Genomic DNA, 14,652 nt, shown 5'->3' on the forward strand with positions numbered 1-14,652 from the left:
AGTAAATGGAAATGTTAAAAAATGATCAGACAGAAGGGGGTTTTCAGGGAATACTGTTAAGTCTTCAATTTCCATACCATAAGTCAGAACAAGATCTAAGGTATGATTAAAGTGGTGGGTGGACTCATTTACATTTTGAGTAAAGCCAATCGAGTCTAACAATAGATTAAATGCAGTGTTGAGACTGTCATTCTCAGCATCTGTGTGGATGTTAAAATCGCCCACTATAATTATCTTATCTGAGCTAAGCACTAAGTCAGACAAAAGGTCCGAAAATTCACAGAGAAACTCAGTAACGACCAGGTGGATGATAGATAACAAATAAAACTGGTTTTTGGGACTTCCAATTTGGATGGACAAGACTAAGAGTCAAGCTTTCAAATGAATTAAAGCTCTGTCTGGGTTTTTGATTAATTAATAAGCTGGAGTGGAAGATTGCTGCTAATCCTCCGCCTCGGCCCATGCTAAGAGTGTTCTGGCAGTTAGTGTGACTCGAGGGTGTTGACACATTTAAACTAACATATTCATCCTGCTGTAACCAGGTTTCTGTAAGGCAGAATAAATCAATATGTTGATAAGTTATTATATCATTTACTAACAGGGACTTAGAAGAGAGAGATCTAATGTTTAATAGACCACATTTAACTGTTTTAGTCTGTGGTGCAGTTGAAGGTGCTATGTTATTTTTTCTTTTTGAATTTTTATGCTTAAATAGATTTTTGCTGGTTATTGGTGGTCTGGGAGCAGGCACCGTCTCTACGGGGATGGGGTAATGAGGGGATGGCAGGGGGAGAGAAGCTGCAGAGAGGTGTGTAAGACTACAACTCTGCTTCCTGGTCCCAACCCTGGGTAGTCATGGTTTGGAAGATTTAATAAAATTGGCCAGATTTCTAGAAATGAGAGCTGCTCCATCCAAAGTGGGATGGATGCCGTCTCTCCTAACAAAACCAGGTTTTCCCCAGAAGCTTTGCCAATTATCTATGAAGCCCACCTCATTTTTTGGACACCACTCAGACAGCCAGCAATTCAAGAACATGCGGCTAAACATGTCACTCCCGGTCCGATTGGGGAGGGGCCCAGAGAAAACTAGTCCGACATTGTTTTTGCAAAGTTAGACACCGATTCAATGTTAATTTTAGTGACCTCCGATTGGCGTAACCAGGTGTCATTACTGCCGACGTGAATTACAATCTTACCAAATTTAAGCTTAGCCTTAGCCAGCAGTTTAAAATTTCCTTCGATGTCGCCTGCTCTGGCCCCCGAAAGACAATTGACAATGGTTGCTGGTGTCGCTAACTTCACATTTCTCAAAACAGAGTCCCCAATAACCAGAGTTTGTTCCTCGGCGGGTGTGTCGCCGAGTGGGGGAAAACGGTTAGAAATGTGAACGGGTTGGCGGTGTACACGGGGCTTCTGTTTAGAACTACGCTTCCTCCTCACAGTCACCCAGTCGGCCTGCTTTCCCGGCTGCTCGGGATCTGCTGGAGGGGAACTAACAAAAAACAAAACACTACTGTTTTTTTTAAAAAATGTTTTTAGATGCAAACAACAAACAAAACTACAGCGCAAACCTCCACCAACACTAGTTTCCAATTCCACAAATTTTTATCTTAGAAAAAAAATTTAAGGTCAAAGTCCTGTAAGAAGTGGTTTTTCATAAACCAAAATACAATACAAAATATAGACTAAATTGGCTTTTCTGTGTTAATATCAAATATCCGCTAAATCAGCAATACGAATCAGACGAGGATCAAACTTAGTCTGTTCATTAAGAGTGACAGTTTGCACCTCATTGTCACAAAATGAGTGACTAAGGCACTTTTGATTGAGATATAATGTAAATTGTACATCAAATGGGGTTTTCAATATTAAATTCAAACGTCCATACAATCCACATCAAATCCGGAATAAACGTCAGACAGTGAGTGTCAGTCTGCACCGCACTTTCAAATATGAGGGTGATTGGGGCATGTTTTTTTAAGATATAATGTAAAATATACATTAAATGGGGTTTTAAATGTTAAATTTAAATGGTCACAAACTCAGATCTGGATCAAACTTTGTCAGCCGATAAAGTATATCATCCTACATAATGCTGGCAAATACGAAAGAAATTTTTTTGACAGTTGTCAATTTTTCAAAAAAATGAAAATAAAATAAAATAAATAAATAAATAAATTAGGGATTTTTTTTTTTTTTTTATGACTTTGACCTGTGACCTTGAAAACTGAATCAGTTCATGCCTATCAGGATCCTCTGTAAAAGTTTCATAATGATATATGAAAAATTGTGAGTTACAGGCTGTAGACAATTTTAATTTAACCTTTATTTAACCAGGTTAGTCCCATTGAGATCAAGATCTCTTCTGCAAGGGAGACCTGGAAAATTATGTTTCCTATCCACCTGACCTCCGTGTCTTTAAATGTGGGAGGAAACCTACGCAAACATGGGGACAACACGCAAACTACACACAGAAAGGAATGCGGCGGGTCAGGGAAGTTGGCAAGACAGATCCATAACTTCGGGACAAGAATTGACTCGAAGGGCTGGTCCGTCCGGCTGGGGTGAGAAGCGGGGCTTGGCCCGCGCCCTGCTGGCCACAAGCAAATAAACGGGTGAAAACATAACCTCCACCCAACTTCATTAACAAAAGAGGAGCTGATGGTCTTGTGGTTAAGTGTTGGACTTCAGACCAGAGGATCCTTTATTCAAAATCCAGACAGACTGGGAAAATCACGGACCTTTGGGCAAGGTCCTTAATCCCCAAGTCGCTCCTTGTGTGTAGTGAGCGCCTTGCACGGCAGCACCCTGACTTTGGTGTGTGTGTGTGTTTTTCTGTGTGAATGGGGGGTCATAATTGTAAAGTTCTTTAATGTCCATGAGAGATAAATAAAAGGTGCACAAAAATCCCAAAATATAGATGTGATCCTACAGGGGGGGAAAAAAAGCCTAACTTCTACTCCAGAAAATATGGTATGTGCACAAACTTTTATTTTAATTTTGATGCAGAACCCTGAACTATTCCAGGAAGATTCATCAAACTCTGTCGTGCACAGCGGCTGAAATGTGGTCGAGACACGGTAACTCTGCAGTGTACACTAAAGTTAGCTCAATGACGGAACAAACATTTTACGATATGCAGAAAATTATTAAAACAGCAGTGTTTAAAAATATATATATACCTTTTGTGGTGTCTCTGCAATGAAAAACAAACTTGTCGTTAATCTTTCACAGTCAATAAATCAACATTTGATTTGAATTGATTTGGTTTGGTCTCCACACTTAAATTTCTTTGGGTTTTGTACTTTAGCCCAAAAGAAACAATAATACTTAGTCTTTTGCTTTGGGTTCTGGGTTTTTCTATGTAAAAATACTCTATTCCGCTATAGAGCAGGGGTATTCAACTCGTTCCAGAAAGGGCCAGGAGGGTCCAGATTTTCTTTGCATCCACCCACTCCACCAGGTGATTTCACTGATTAACTGATTCCATCTGCTCAAAGTCACGTTAATCAGTGAAATGACTTGTTGGAGTGGGTGGATGCAAAGAAAGCCTGCACGCTCCCGGCCCTTTCTGTAACAAGTTGAATACCTGTGCTCTATAGTATAACATTCATAAGTAACAGATTGATCTTTACATAATTATAAATGCTTCTATCACATTTTAAGAGACCCTCACTGCTGCCCCTGCTGGTCTGAACATAAAGTGCACACAGACCATATCAACATCTGCAAATTATTTTTTCCATTACAGGAAAACAAACCTCTCCAGTCATCTGGATTTTCATTAGCTCTGTTTTTTTTTTTTTTTTTTTTTTTTTTTTTTTTTTTTTTTTGGGGGGGGGGGGGGGGTCAGATGATGTAATGTGCATATTTGAGCAATTTAGCGTGCAATCAATATACTTGACTCTCTGACTGCTAGATCATTTGGTTTCGATGAAAACCATGCTAACACGTTCCGAAAATATTCACATTGCTTAAACAGTTTTGTTGAATTTGTAGAACGTGAGCAACAGACAGACAACGGCAAAATTGAGGAGTAAAACGCTACAAATTTAAAGCAATCAGTGGATATCAGAATTAGGAAACCATTAACCCGAATTCTAAATTATGATGGATAAATCTTAAGTATGATTGTATTAAAAAAAACAAAAAAAATCTTTGGCATTAAAATAATGGTTCTGGTTTACATGTTAAATTGGTCAATTTAACGTTTTTCACAGTAAATCTGTATTTTTCTAATCTTTGTTGGGGGGGAAGAGTTTTATTTTGAAAACACTGAAAAGTTTCACTTGTTAAACGTCTGTTCTTGCATTTTGAATGTTTTTTGTGACGTTTATTTTTAAAGGTGTTATGAGAAACGTTTTGTTATTCTTTATTTATTATTCACCAACATGTTGAACTCATTTTGTATCCGCTAAAATTATCTGACTGTTCAAACTCCATTCTCAATAAAATTAACTTTTAAAACTGAGCTTTGTTTTAAATTCTGCTTTATGGATTTTAACGAGCACCTTATCGTTTACAGCGGAGATACTGGGAAGTATATTTTGAAGAGAATATTTTTTGTTACTCTACATAACCTACGACTGGCAAAATACAAAGACCCAACATGGACTACAACTCTACAAAACAGGTTTTGTTGACAGCTTTTATCTCCCAATGGCCGAAAGCTCGAAGGGGGATTATGTCGTGGTGATTTACTTCCTTCTGTTCATCTCAAAATGGGTATAAGCGTTGTGAAATCAACTTCTCTTACATATTAAGGAGGAATTTCAGGAAACGTGGTACAAGTCTTTGTTATAAGTTGGTAATACACATATTACAATATCATTTGAGTTGGCCCCATTTTACCAGAGTTATGGCCCTTGATTTACAAATCCAGGCTCACTCAGTTTCACGAGTGGATGCCTGCATTCTGAAATCAACTCCTCTCACATTTTTAGCAGGAATTTTGGGAATCTTGGTACAATTCCTTGTTAGAGGTTGGTAATACACATTGTAATACTGAACAAAATTGCCAGTTTTTGGCAATCTTGTACAGTTATAGAGTTATGGCTCTTGATTAACAAACCTAGACACCATGTTTCATGAGTTGGTGTCTGAATTTTGAAATCATCTATCACATACCTTGAAATGTCAGAATGTAGCAAGCACTTTTACTAAAGCAGCTTTTGCCAGTGGGGGATATTGTGGTCTCAGAACACTCTTGTTCTTGTTAAACAGTCTGAACTTGTGAAATTTATTTTATTTTGTCTAGAATGTGTTGAGTTCATTTAACAAAAAACAAACAAAAAACAACAGCAATATTTACAAAAAAATTTAATGCTAGACAAAAAGAAACTGTTAAAGAGTTTAGACTCATCATTTTGAAGAACAATGAATCCCTTCTGGTAGTCAGAATGCAGCACACCAATCTTAGCCATACGTAATATGCATAGAGAGAAACATCCAACAAAGTGGTTAAAGAAGGCAGGAAAAAAACAAACCCCAAACGATTTCACAGACACAAAAATGGCCGTATGTGTCATTGCTCCCGAGGTACTTCGCAGCAAGGCAGCGCCAAGCTCAGGTAAGGCTTTGTGGTGCTTGAAAAACTGGTAGATCAAAGGCGGGAGGTCGAAAAAAAATCATCTTGCAGCGAGTCGAAGCTTTTCAAAAATCACAGTACAATCACTATTCAAATGTCTTGATGCAGCATAAAAAGGCTTCTGAGCAAATAGGGACAGTCGAAGAATGTCACCTAAAAATATCACATATGCCAAAGGGTTTGTGGTTCTTTAAACTAATGTTGGACAGTGTTCTAAAAAAAAAAAAAAAAAAAAAAAAAAAAAAAAAAAAAGATTAGCACATTGTTAGCTTGCCATTTGAGTGGTTCAAGATGCTCCCAAACCAACAATCTGCGGTTTATCTCACGGGTTCACATCAGGAAGACACCAGAAAAGTCACTGCTTTGAAGGGAAAGGTGCAGCACCGAACGGGTCGAGCTCCACCGGTTGAGACTGTGGCGTCTGCTGCTGTTGGGGTCCACCGTGAATAACCAGTTCTGTGAAGGGCACTGCTCCAAAATCATCCATGATTCGGCTGTCTCCAAATGCACCGTGAATTGAGCCGGCCCAGGACCTGCCGTTGGCTGTGCCCATGTCGACCTGGCACTGGCCATGTCTGCTGCCGTCCTGAGGATGGAAGGGTTTGGCACCAAACGGGTCTAAGTGAGCCTCGTCTCCTGGCAGAGGCGTGCTGTTGTCCTTGCCTTCAGCCATCGTTATATCGACGCTGATGTTCTCTTTAGAGTCAGAGGTGCTTAGAAACTCATTGCTGCTCTGCGAGTCTCTTCGACCAACCTTCTTGTGTCGGCGCACTCGCTCAGGGGTGCGGAAGGTGGGTTTATTGGATTTGCGTCCTCCAGTTGGCGTACCATGATGTCGCTTGCCGTTGCCACCACCTGCAGAGGCATCCTGCTTGGTTTTTCTCTGGCGCGATGACAGCTTCTGGAGGCTGCGCTGCTTCAGCCTCTGTTGTTGAGGGCTGGTCGAGTCCTCAAAGGAGGGCTGGAAGATATCTTCTGCACTTCTCGATGTGGTGGGAGGTGGCACTGTGGGGACCGGCTGGAAGGGAGAGAAGCCGAATATGTCGATACCTTCGGGGGAAATTGGTGGAGTTTGACCCATCGGAATGTCGCTGCCACTCTTGCTGGATTTGGACAAATTCCGACTAAATGGAGCTTTGGTAAAAACATCAAACTCTTCTGTGGTTTGATGCTCCTGACTGACTTGCCTGAAAGGCGCTTTGGCAAAGATGTCTGTGTTTTCTGACAGTCTGGTGGGAGAGGTTCCTCCAACAAAGGGAATGGCACCAAAGACATCTACAGCTGGAGCCAATGCCGCCGCTGCACTAGGTGACTCAGGAGGCGTGATTGGAGTCATCCCAGAGTTACTGTGAGGACTCCTGGTGGTTGCAGCAGCTTGTTTGTGGACTGTAGTAGGTTTCTTTGCACGGCTCCTGACCCTGGCTGGGTCATCATCAGAGTCCGAGCTGTGCTTGTCATCCTCCAACTCACCCTCTTCCTCAGAGTCCATCAAAAGAGGATGCTGTCCCAAATTCTCTGGTTCTGTATCATCATTGAACTCACCGTGCTCACTGTTCAGGGCTTCATCCTCATCAGGCTCCTCGTCCTCACTGCTTTTTGGAGAAGGAGGATCGGACTCAAAGTCGCTGTCGGACTCCTCACCTGATCTGCAACTTTGTTGAGCCATGGAGTTCTTTTTGCCTTGCTTGGGCTCCTTGGCTGCTGCTCGCTGCAGTACCTCAACAGTGGTCGAGACAGTCACAGGGACAGGGACGCCGGCTTCCTCAGCCTGATTTGGCTCGATCACATCAGTACCTGCAGGGAAACAAAATACCCACAAACATAAGCCTGAAAGATCCTGCAAACTATTAAACCACAATTTATAATATTCTGTTACACATCAATCTGCATTTCAAGGGGTGGTGGCCAAGCGTTTAGTGCACTTGTTTCCAGTGTGGAAGGTTGCAGGTTCAAGGCCACCCCTGCCCATTCTCCGTGTATTGGGGAGTTGCATCAGGAAGGGCATCTGGCAAAAAAAAAAAAAAAAGTGTGCCAAATCAACATGCAAATAAGGGAGAAGCTGAAGGGACTCACTTAACATAAATCTAAATTTTAAACTACAAACTCCCAAACTGTTCCAAGAGTATAGACCCCGATCTAAAGCTCAGGACAGGTCTGAAATCAAGCACTGGTTTTCACACGTTGCTGCATCCAGTACACTACAGGGGCGTGTCCTTGCTTGGGGTGTGACTTGTACTCCAAAAACTATGGTATCTCCCCAAGAATCATTCCATTGGTATCCAAGCATCCTCTTGTAAGTCTGACTGGTGGAAAGCCTGGCTGGACCCAACATGCAATACTAACAAAGTATGGAAAGATGCCCTGGTGCTGTGTGCCACCTTGGGTCCGGGACTGCAACCACCCAGCAACTGGTCCATTCCCACCTCTTAAAAGTAGTCTTATCAGCCACTGCCAGGTGAAGTGTGGCCTTGTCCTTGGCCTTCTCCATATGCTAAGGTCCCCAACACTCAGGCATTAATAACCACCCACAAGAATGGACCTGAAGATCATGTGTCCCAACACCAAGTACAAATAAATCCAAGAACGAGTGTTAGTCAAAGCCAAAAGCAAAAGTTTCCGGATGAGAAGTGATCCAAAAACAACGTACGTGGAAATAAGTGATGGGCTACTTTAGAGGAATTGTGAAGACACCGGCTGTGCAGACGAAAGCTGCAACCAAGACTTAATTAATCAATGATTTATCAACTAATAAATTAACCGGCAACTAGCATTTTCATAATCAATTGATTTCAGCAAATTTTTTGTAAGTCCTAATTCTGTGATTTGAACTTCTTTAATATGAATATTTTCTGGTTTCATTAACGAATTTCAGACAATAAACTGACACAACTGACATTTTTCACCACTTTCTGACATTTTATGGACCAAACGATGAAATGATTCATCAAAAAAATAATCCACAGAGCAATCGTGAAAATAATTTAAACAGTAAAGGTTTAAGAATCCCGCGACCCAATCCCGGATAAGCAGTTGAAGATGAGTGAGGTCTGGACACACACACACACGGACACACACACACACACACACACACACACACACACACACACACACACACACACACACACAGAGAGAGAGAGAAAAATAAAAGGTGCAGCTTTTTAACTCACATTGCTTTCATTTGAAGCTCAGCTGTTCAAAACAAAAAAACAGATAAATTGAAGGTGTCAGAAGCCCATTTCCATTCCTATAAATTGTGACTTGTATTTGGCATTTTATGAAGAAACTCTTTGTGTTGTTTTATTTCCAAGAGATTTGCATAACGGCGACTTAAAAACGAGCCTAATTAGTGAGTGGCTCGTCTCCAATATCATGTAAAATAAGTTGCAGTCAATGAGCCAGCGTATTGTTGGTGCATCGGAAAGCGGAGCTTGACTCCCCGCTGTGAGCACCAGCCGAAAAATGGTTTCACGTCTCAAACTGGTGGCAAAGCCAAAAACTTCACCGATTAAAACTTTGCAGCGCTAAAGTCAGCACAAACTTTAAGAATTTCTTCATGTTCAAAACGCACGTTAGACAACGAAAAATGACACAAACATGAAAAACTGCTGTCCAGTTTGGTGAACTTCAGACTCCGTCCCTTCTGCGCAGCAAGTCATGAAACACACGGAGAAGTATTTTGAAATGTGCACATGGATTTTTATTCATATGTAGGAATGCCAAGAAAAAGCGCTGACAGATTTTTCTCTTCTTGCTCTTTAGTTTCCTCGGCAGGACCAAAGACTTAGAAGGCTTTTAATTTGTTGATCTAAAAATAGCCTTAAAGCATCTTGAATCAGTTTTTCAAAAATCATAAAAATGGTGAGACATGGGAAGAATTTATTCCCGTTTTTTTCTGACATTCATTTATTTTCTGCCACTTATCCGGGTCGTGGTGGCAGCAGGCCAAGCAGCTCATCCCACACTTCCCAATCCTTAGCCAAGTCAACAGAGGCAAATCACTGGTTGAGCTAATAGGATTAATAAACGGAATAGTTTTGCCAGTGCTGAATGCTTGGTCTCCAAAGTAAAGGTCAAACAAGGTCAATGTCCAGTGGATTCTATATGTGACATATGTTACCCCGTAACATGAACTAAGCATGACAGATGATGCAAACTGTTACTTTTTAAAACCCAATTAACCAATAATTTGCATCATTTTTTTTTTTTATCAAAATTGGAGCAACTTTATGAAAATAAAGTCCAAGACATATTCAGTGACTTGAAAATGTTCATGTTTCCATCCCGTGACTTATTTACAGGTATTATCAAGTTTTTTGAGATTTGCTTTCAGTTTGAATTTGAGGAAGATAGTAAGTCCCTTCGGCTGCTCCCTTGTTTGCACTTGGGGTCGCCACAGCAAATCAAAGGTGGATCTGCATGTTGAATTGGCACAGGTTTTACGCCGGATGCCCTTCCTGACGCAACTCCACATTACATGGAGAAATGTGGCAGGGGTGGGATTTTTATTCTTTATTTTTTTGTATTTCTTGCAATTTAAATGTTCCAATACTTTTGGAGGGCACCGTATCCTAACCTTATGATGAGTGCAAAATGAGAATGGTATTATTACTGTTTTGTTTAAGAATGTTTAATTTTCACTGTTGCTGCACTTTATGTGAAATCAATCATATTGTATATCATAAAGATATGACAATATTGACATATGATAATTTGGCCATATACAGCCCTACTGTCAACTAGCTGAAAAGTTTGAATATTAATTTACATCTACATTAAATATGCTTAAAGTGGCAAGGGGTTAAGAGCGCTATAATTAGGGGGGGCTGGAGCCCACCCCCCAAAGCTGAAAAATTTTAGCCATGCCAATGCTCCCCTGAAGCATATGCTCCAAAAAAAAGTCTGAAGGATCTAAATGACACGGTGAGATGCTGAAGAACTTCACTCATTCATGCCTGCAACATATACATATTTTAATATTATAATATTACAATAATTTATTGTTATATTATATTTCATAGACAAATGAATCAATTTTATTTGATAAAAAATGTATGATTTTCAAAGGGACAAGGCCAGCGCTATGACAGGGCAAACATTTTTGTGAACATAGCTAGCTGTTGGTAAGTCAGCGGTGGTTTAGGGTTTTATTCACTGGCTGAACAGCTGAAGACTCATTTGAAGCTTGTACACCATCTACACACTAACTGCTAGCATGCTAGTAAGACGGGCTAAGAGGGAATAAATCTGAAACCGTAACATATACAGACTACCATCTGGTGGGTTTCTGAGAAACAAATAAATGGAAAAATATTAATTCAACAAGATGGCTAGCTAACAAATGTTTCCAGCTTGTGATTGGACAGCTGCGTGAATACACCCCCAGCCCACCCATCTGTAACTGGTACAAACGGTTAAATAAATAGATTCCCAAAATCATGGCATCTTTGTTAGCAACAAACGCGTCACTGTCAATTTCAACTTTTTCAATTTATTTTCATTTATACAGCGCCAAATCACAACAGAGTTGCCTCAAGGCGCTTCACATAAGTAAGGTCTAACCTTACTAACCTCCAGAGCAGCAGTGGGAAGGAAAAACTCCCTCTGAGGAAGAACCCTCATGCAGACCAGACTCAAAGGGGTGACCCTCTGTTTGGGTCATGATACCGACACAAATTACAGAACAGTTCACAAAACGAATATACAGGAAATGCTGTTGGTGCACAGGACAGGAGGGTCTCCAGCACAAATACCACACCCGTCTCTGAATGGAGCTGCACCTTATCATCAGAAAGACAACAAATACAGTCTAATTTGTTAGCATTAAACAACAACAAAAACAGGAAATACTAAGGTGATCGCCGGCCACGAGCCTTAAGCTTCACTAAAAGACCCAGAATTTAGGTAAAGTTTCCTAATAAAATGAATTAGAGTAAAAAGCGTAAAACTACACTATGCCCATATGCTAACCATACAAAAGGGAGAATAAACAAAATAAACAGAATCTGTTTTATTGACACAGGGAGATCATTCCAGAGAACAGGGGCATGATAAGAGAAAGCTCTATGACCCGCAGACACAAAGTAGTCCTGCACCCTGAGAATGCAAAGCCCGGGCCGGTACGTAAGGTTTAATTAGGTCAGCTAAGTAGGGAGGTGCCAGTCCATGAACAATTTTATAGACTAGTAGCAGAACCTTAAAATCTGATCTCACTGGGACAGGAAGCCAGTGAAGGGATGCTAAAATGGGTGAAATGTGGTCGAACTTTCTGCTTCACGTTAAAAGTCTGGCTGCAGCATTTTGAACCAATTGGAGAGCCCTAATGCTGGACTGCGGTAAACCAGAAAATAGAACATTGCAGTAGTCCAATCTAGAAGAGATAAATGCGTGGATCGGGGTCTCAGCATCAGCCATAGACGAAATGAGACGAATCTTCGCTATATTTCACAGGTGGAAGAAAGCAGTCCTCGTAATATTTGTAATGTGGAGGTCAAAGGACAATGTAGGATCATAACTCACCCCAAGGTTCCTCACTTTGTCAGTGTGATGTATGACACACAAGCCTAGGCTAAGTGTTAAAATTGATGCCGATGTCTCACTGGACCAAGAACCATCATTTCAGTCTTATCAAAGTTTAAAAGTAGGAAGTTTCTAGACATCCAACTTCTCACTGATGCAAGGCAATCTTCTAAGGATTTTATGTGAATGAGATTACTCGCAGTTATCGGCATGTATAACTGAGTATCATCTGCATAGCAGTGAAAGGTAATCTCACAATGCTGCAATATGTGCCCAAGGGGTGCTATATAAAGGGAGAAAAGCAGGGGGCCTAAGATGGACCCCTGTGGAACCCCAAATTTCATGCCACTAAGGTTAGAGGTAGTGTTACTGTACAAAACACAGTGAGAATGGCTGGTCAAGTATGACGTCAACCATGTAAGGGCTCTCCAAGGAATCCCAAAGTGATTTTCTAGCCTATCAAGTAGAATATGATGATCCATGGTATCAAATGCAGCACTGAGATCTAACAGCACCAGAACCGTAGTGGTGTCTGAATCCATTGCAAGCAGAAGATCATTCACCACTTTAGTGAGAGCCGTCACTGTGGAATGATATTTTCTAAAAGCAGACTGCAGTGGCTCAAATAGATTATTCTCAGTAAGATAGTCCACAAACTGCCGTGAAACCACTTTTTCCAGAATTTTAGAGCAAAATGATAGATTTGACATCGGCCAATAGTTTTTCAATACACAAGGGTCAAGATTAGGTTTCTTAGATAGATAAACTTTATTGATCTTACAGAGGAGAAATTCACATTAAGTAATGGTTTAATCACTGCAGATTTGAAACATTTAGGAACAGATCCAGAAGTTAAAGAAAGATTAATAACTTTCAGCACAGTCGGCCCAAGAATGGGCCACAGGTCCTTAAACAGTTTTGTTGGTATAGGATCAAATAAACAGGTTGTGCTTTCTGTTGACATGAGTTTCGTCAGCATGCCAAGAGAGATACTCTCAAATTCTGTAAATCTAGGTAATACCTCAGTAATGGCGCCAACCTCAATAGCAGTGTGTAGTGACTGGGTTAAGGCATGCTGGGATATGTTTAACCTAATGTCTTCTATTTTCTTCTCAAAGTAATCCAGGAAATCTTGTGCTGTAAAAGAACGAACTACAGGTGGTTGTCCATGAATAAGTGTTGCCACCGTGTCAAACAAGAACTTTGAGTTACAGTGGGGCCAAAAAATATTTAGTCAGTCCCTGACTGTGTAAGTTCTCCTTCTTAGAAAGATGAGAGAGGTCTGTAATTTTCATCATAGTCAGACTCCAAACTCAACCATGGCCAAGACCAAAGAGCTGTTGAAGGACACCAGGAAGAACATTGCTGACTTGCGCCAGGCTGGGAAGAGTGAATCTACAATAGTCAAGCAGGTTGGTGTGAATAAATCAACTGTGGGAGCAATTGTGAGAAAATGGAAGACATACAAGACCATTGATAATCTCCCTCAATCTGGGGCTCCATGCAAGATCTCATCGTGTGGGGTCAAAATGATCATGAAAACGATGAACAAAAATCCCAGAACTACACGGAGGGACCTGATGAAAGACCTGTAGAGAGATGGGACCAAAGTAACAAAGGCTACACACTACGAAGAGAGGGACTCAAATCCTGTAGTGCAGGCGTGTCCCCCTGCTTAAGCCAGTACGTGTCCAGGCCCATCTGAAGTTTACCAGAGAGCATATGGATGATCCAGGAGAGGATTGGGAGAATATCATGTGGTCAGATGAAACCAAAATAGAACATTTTGCTAAAAACTTAACTCGTCATGTTTGGAGGAAGAAGAATGCTGAGTTGCATTCCAGGAACACCATATCTACTGTGAAGCATGGGGGTGGAAACATCATGCTTTGGAAACATCATGTTTTTCTGCAAAGGGGACAGGACGACTGATCTGTGTTAAGGGAAGAATGAACATGACCATGTATAGTGAGATAAGCCAAAACCTCCCTCCATCAGTGAGAGCATTGAAGATGCAACGTGGCTGGGTCTTCCAGCATGACAATGATCCCAAACACACCGCTCGGACAACGAAGGAGTGGCTCCGTAAAAAGTATTTCAAGGTCCTGAAGTGGCCGAGCCAGTCTCCAGACCTCAACCACATAGAAAATTTGTGGAGGGAGTTGAAAGTCTGTGTTGCCCAGCGACAGCCCCAAAACATCACTGCTCTGGAGGAGATCTGCATGAAGGAATGGGCCAAAATACCAGCTACAGTGTGTGCAAACCTGCTAAAGACTTACAGGAACCGTTTGACCTCTGTCATTGCCAACAAAGATTATGTTACAAAGTACTGAGTTGATTTTTTGTTATTGACCAAATACTTATTTTCCACCATAATTTACAAATAAATTCTTTAAAAATCCTACGTGATTTTCTGGATTTTTTTTTCTCATTTTATCTCTCATAGTTGAAGTGTACCTATGTTGAAAATTACAGACCTCTCTCATCTTTCTAAGTAGGAGAATTTGCACAATCAGGGACTGACTACTTTTTGGCTCCACTGTATGCCT

General features: G+C 40.9%; 1 protein-coding gene across 1 annotated transcript in view; it reads right to left on the bottom strand.

The window, feature by feature from the left end:
- Positions 1-5,301: 5,301 nt before the first annotated feature.
- bmp2k (BMP2 inducible kinase) overlaps positions 5,302-14,652 on the bottom strand; it is a 127,064-nt gene continuing 117,713 nt past the window's right edge. Inside the window, 1 exon segment of the mRNA XM_034171198.1 lies at positions 5,302-7,381. Coding sequence (XP_034027089.1) covers positions 5,943-7,381 — 1,439 coding nt within the window. The 3' untranslated portion in view covers positions 5,302-5,942.

The sequence above is a fragment of the Thalassophryne amazonica genome, chromosome 5 (assembly GCF_902500255.1).
Source record: "Thalassophryne amazonica chromosome 5, fThaAma1.1, whole genome shotgun sequence".
NCBI lineage: Eukaryota > Metazoa > Chordata > Actinopteri > Batrachoidiformes > Batrachoididae > Thalassophryne > Thalassophryne amazonica.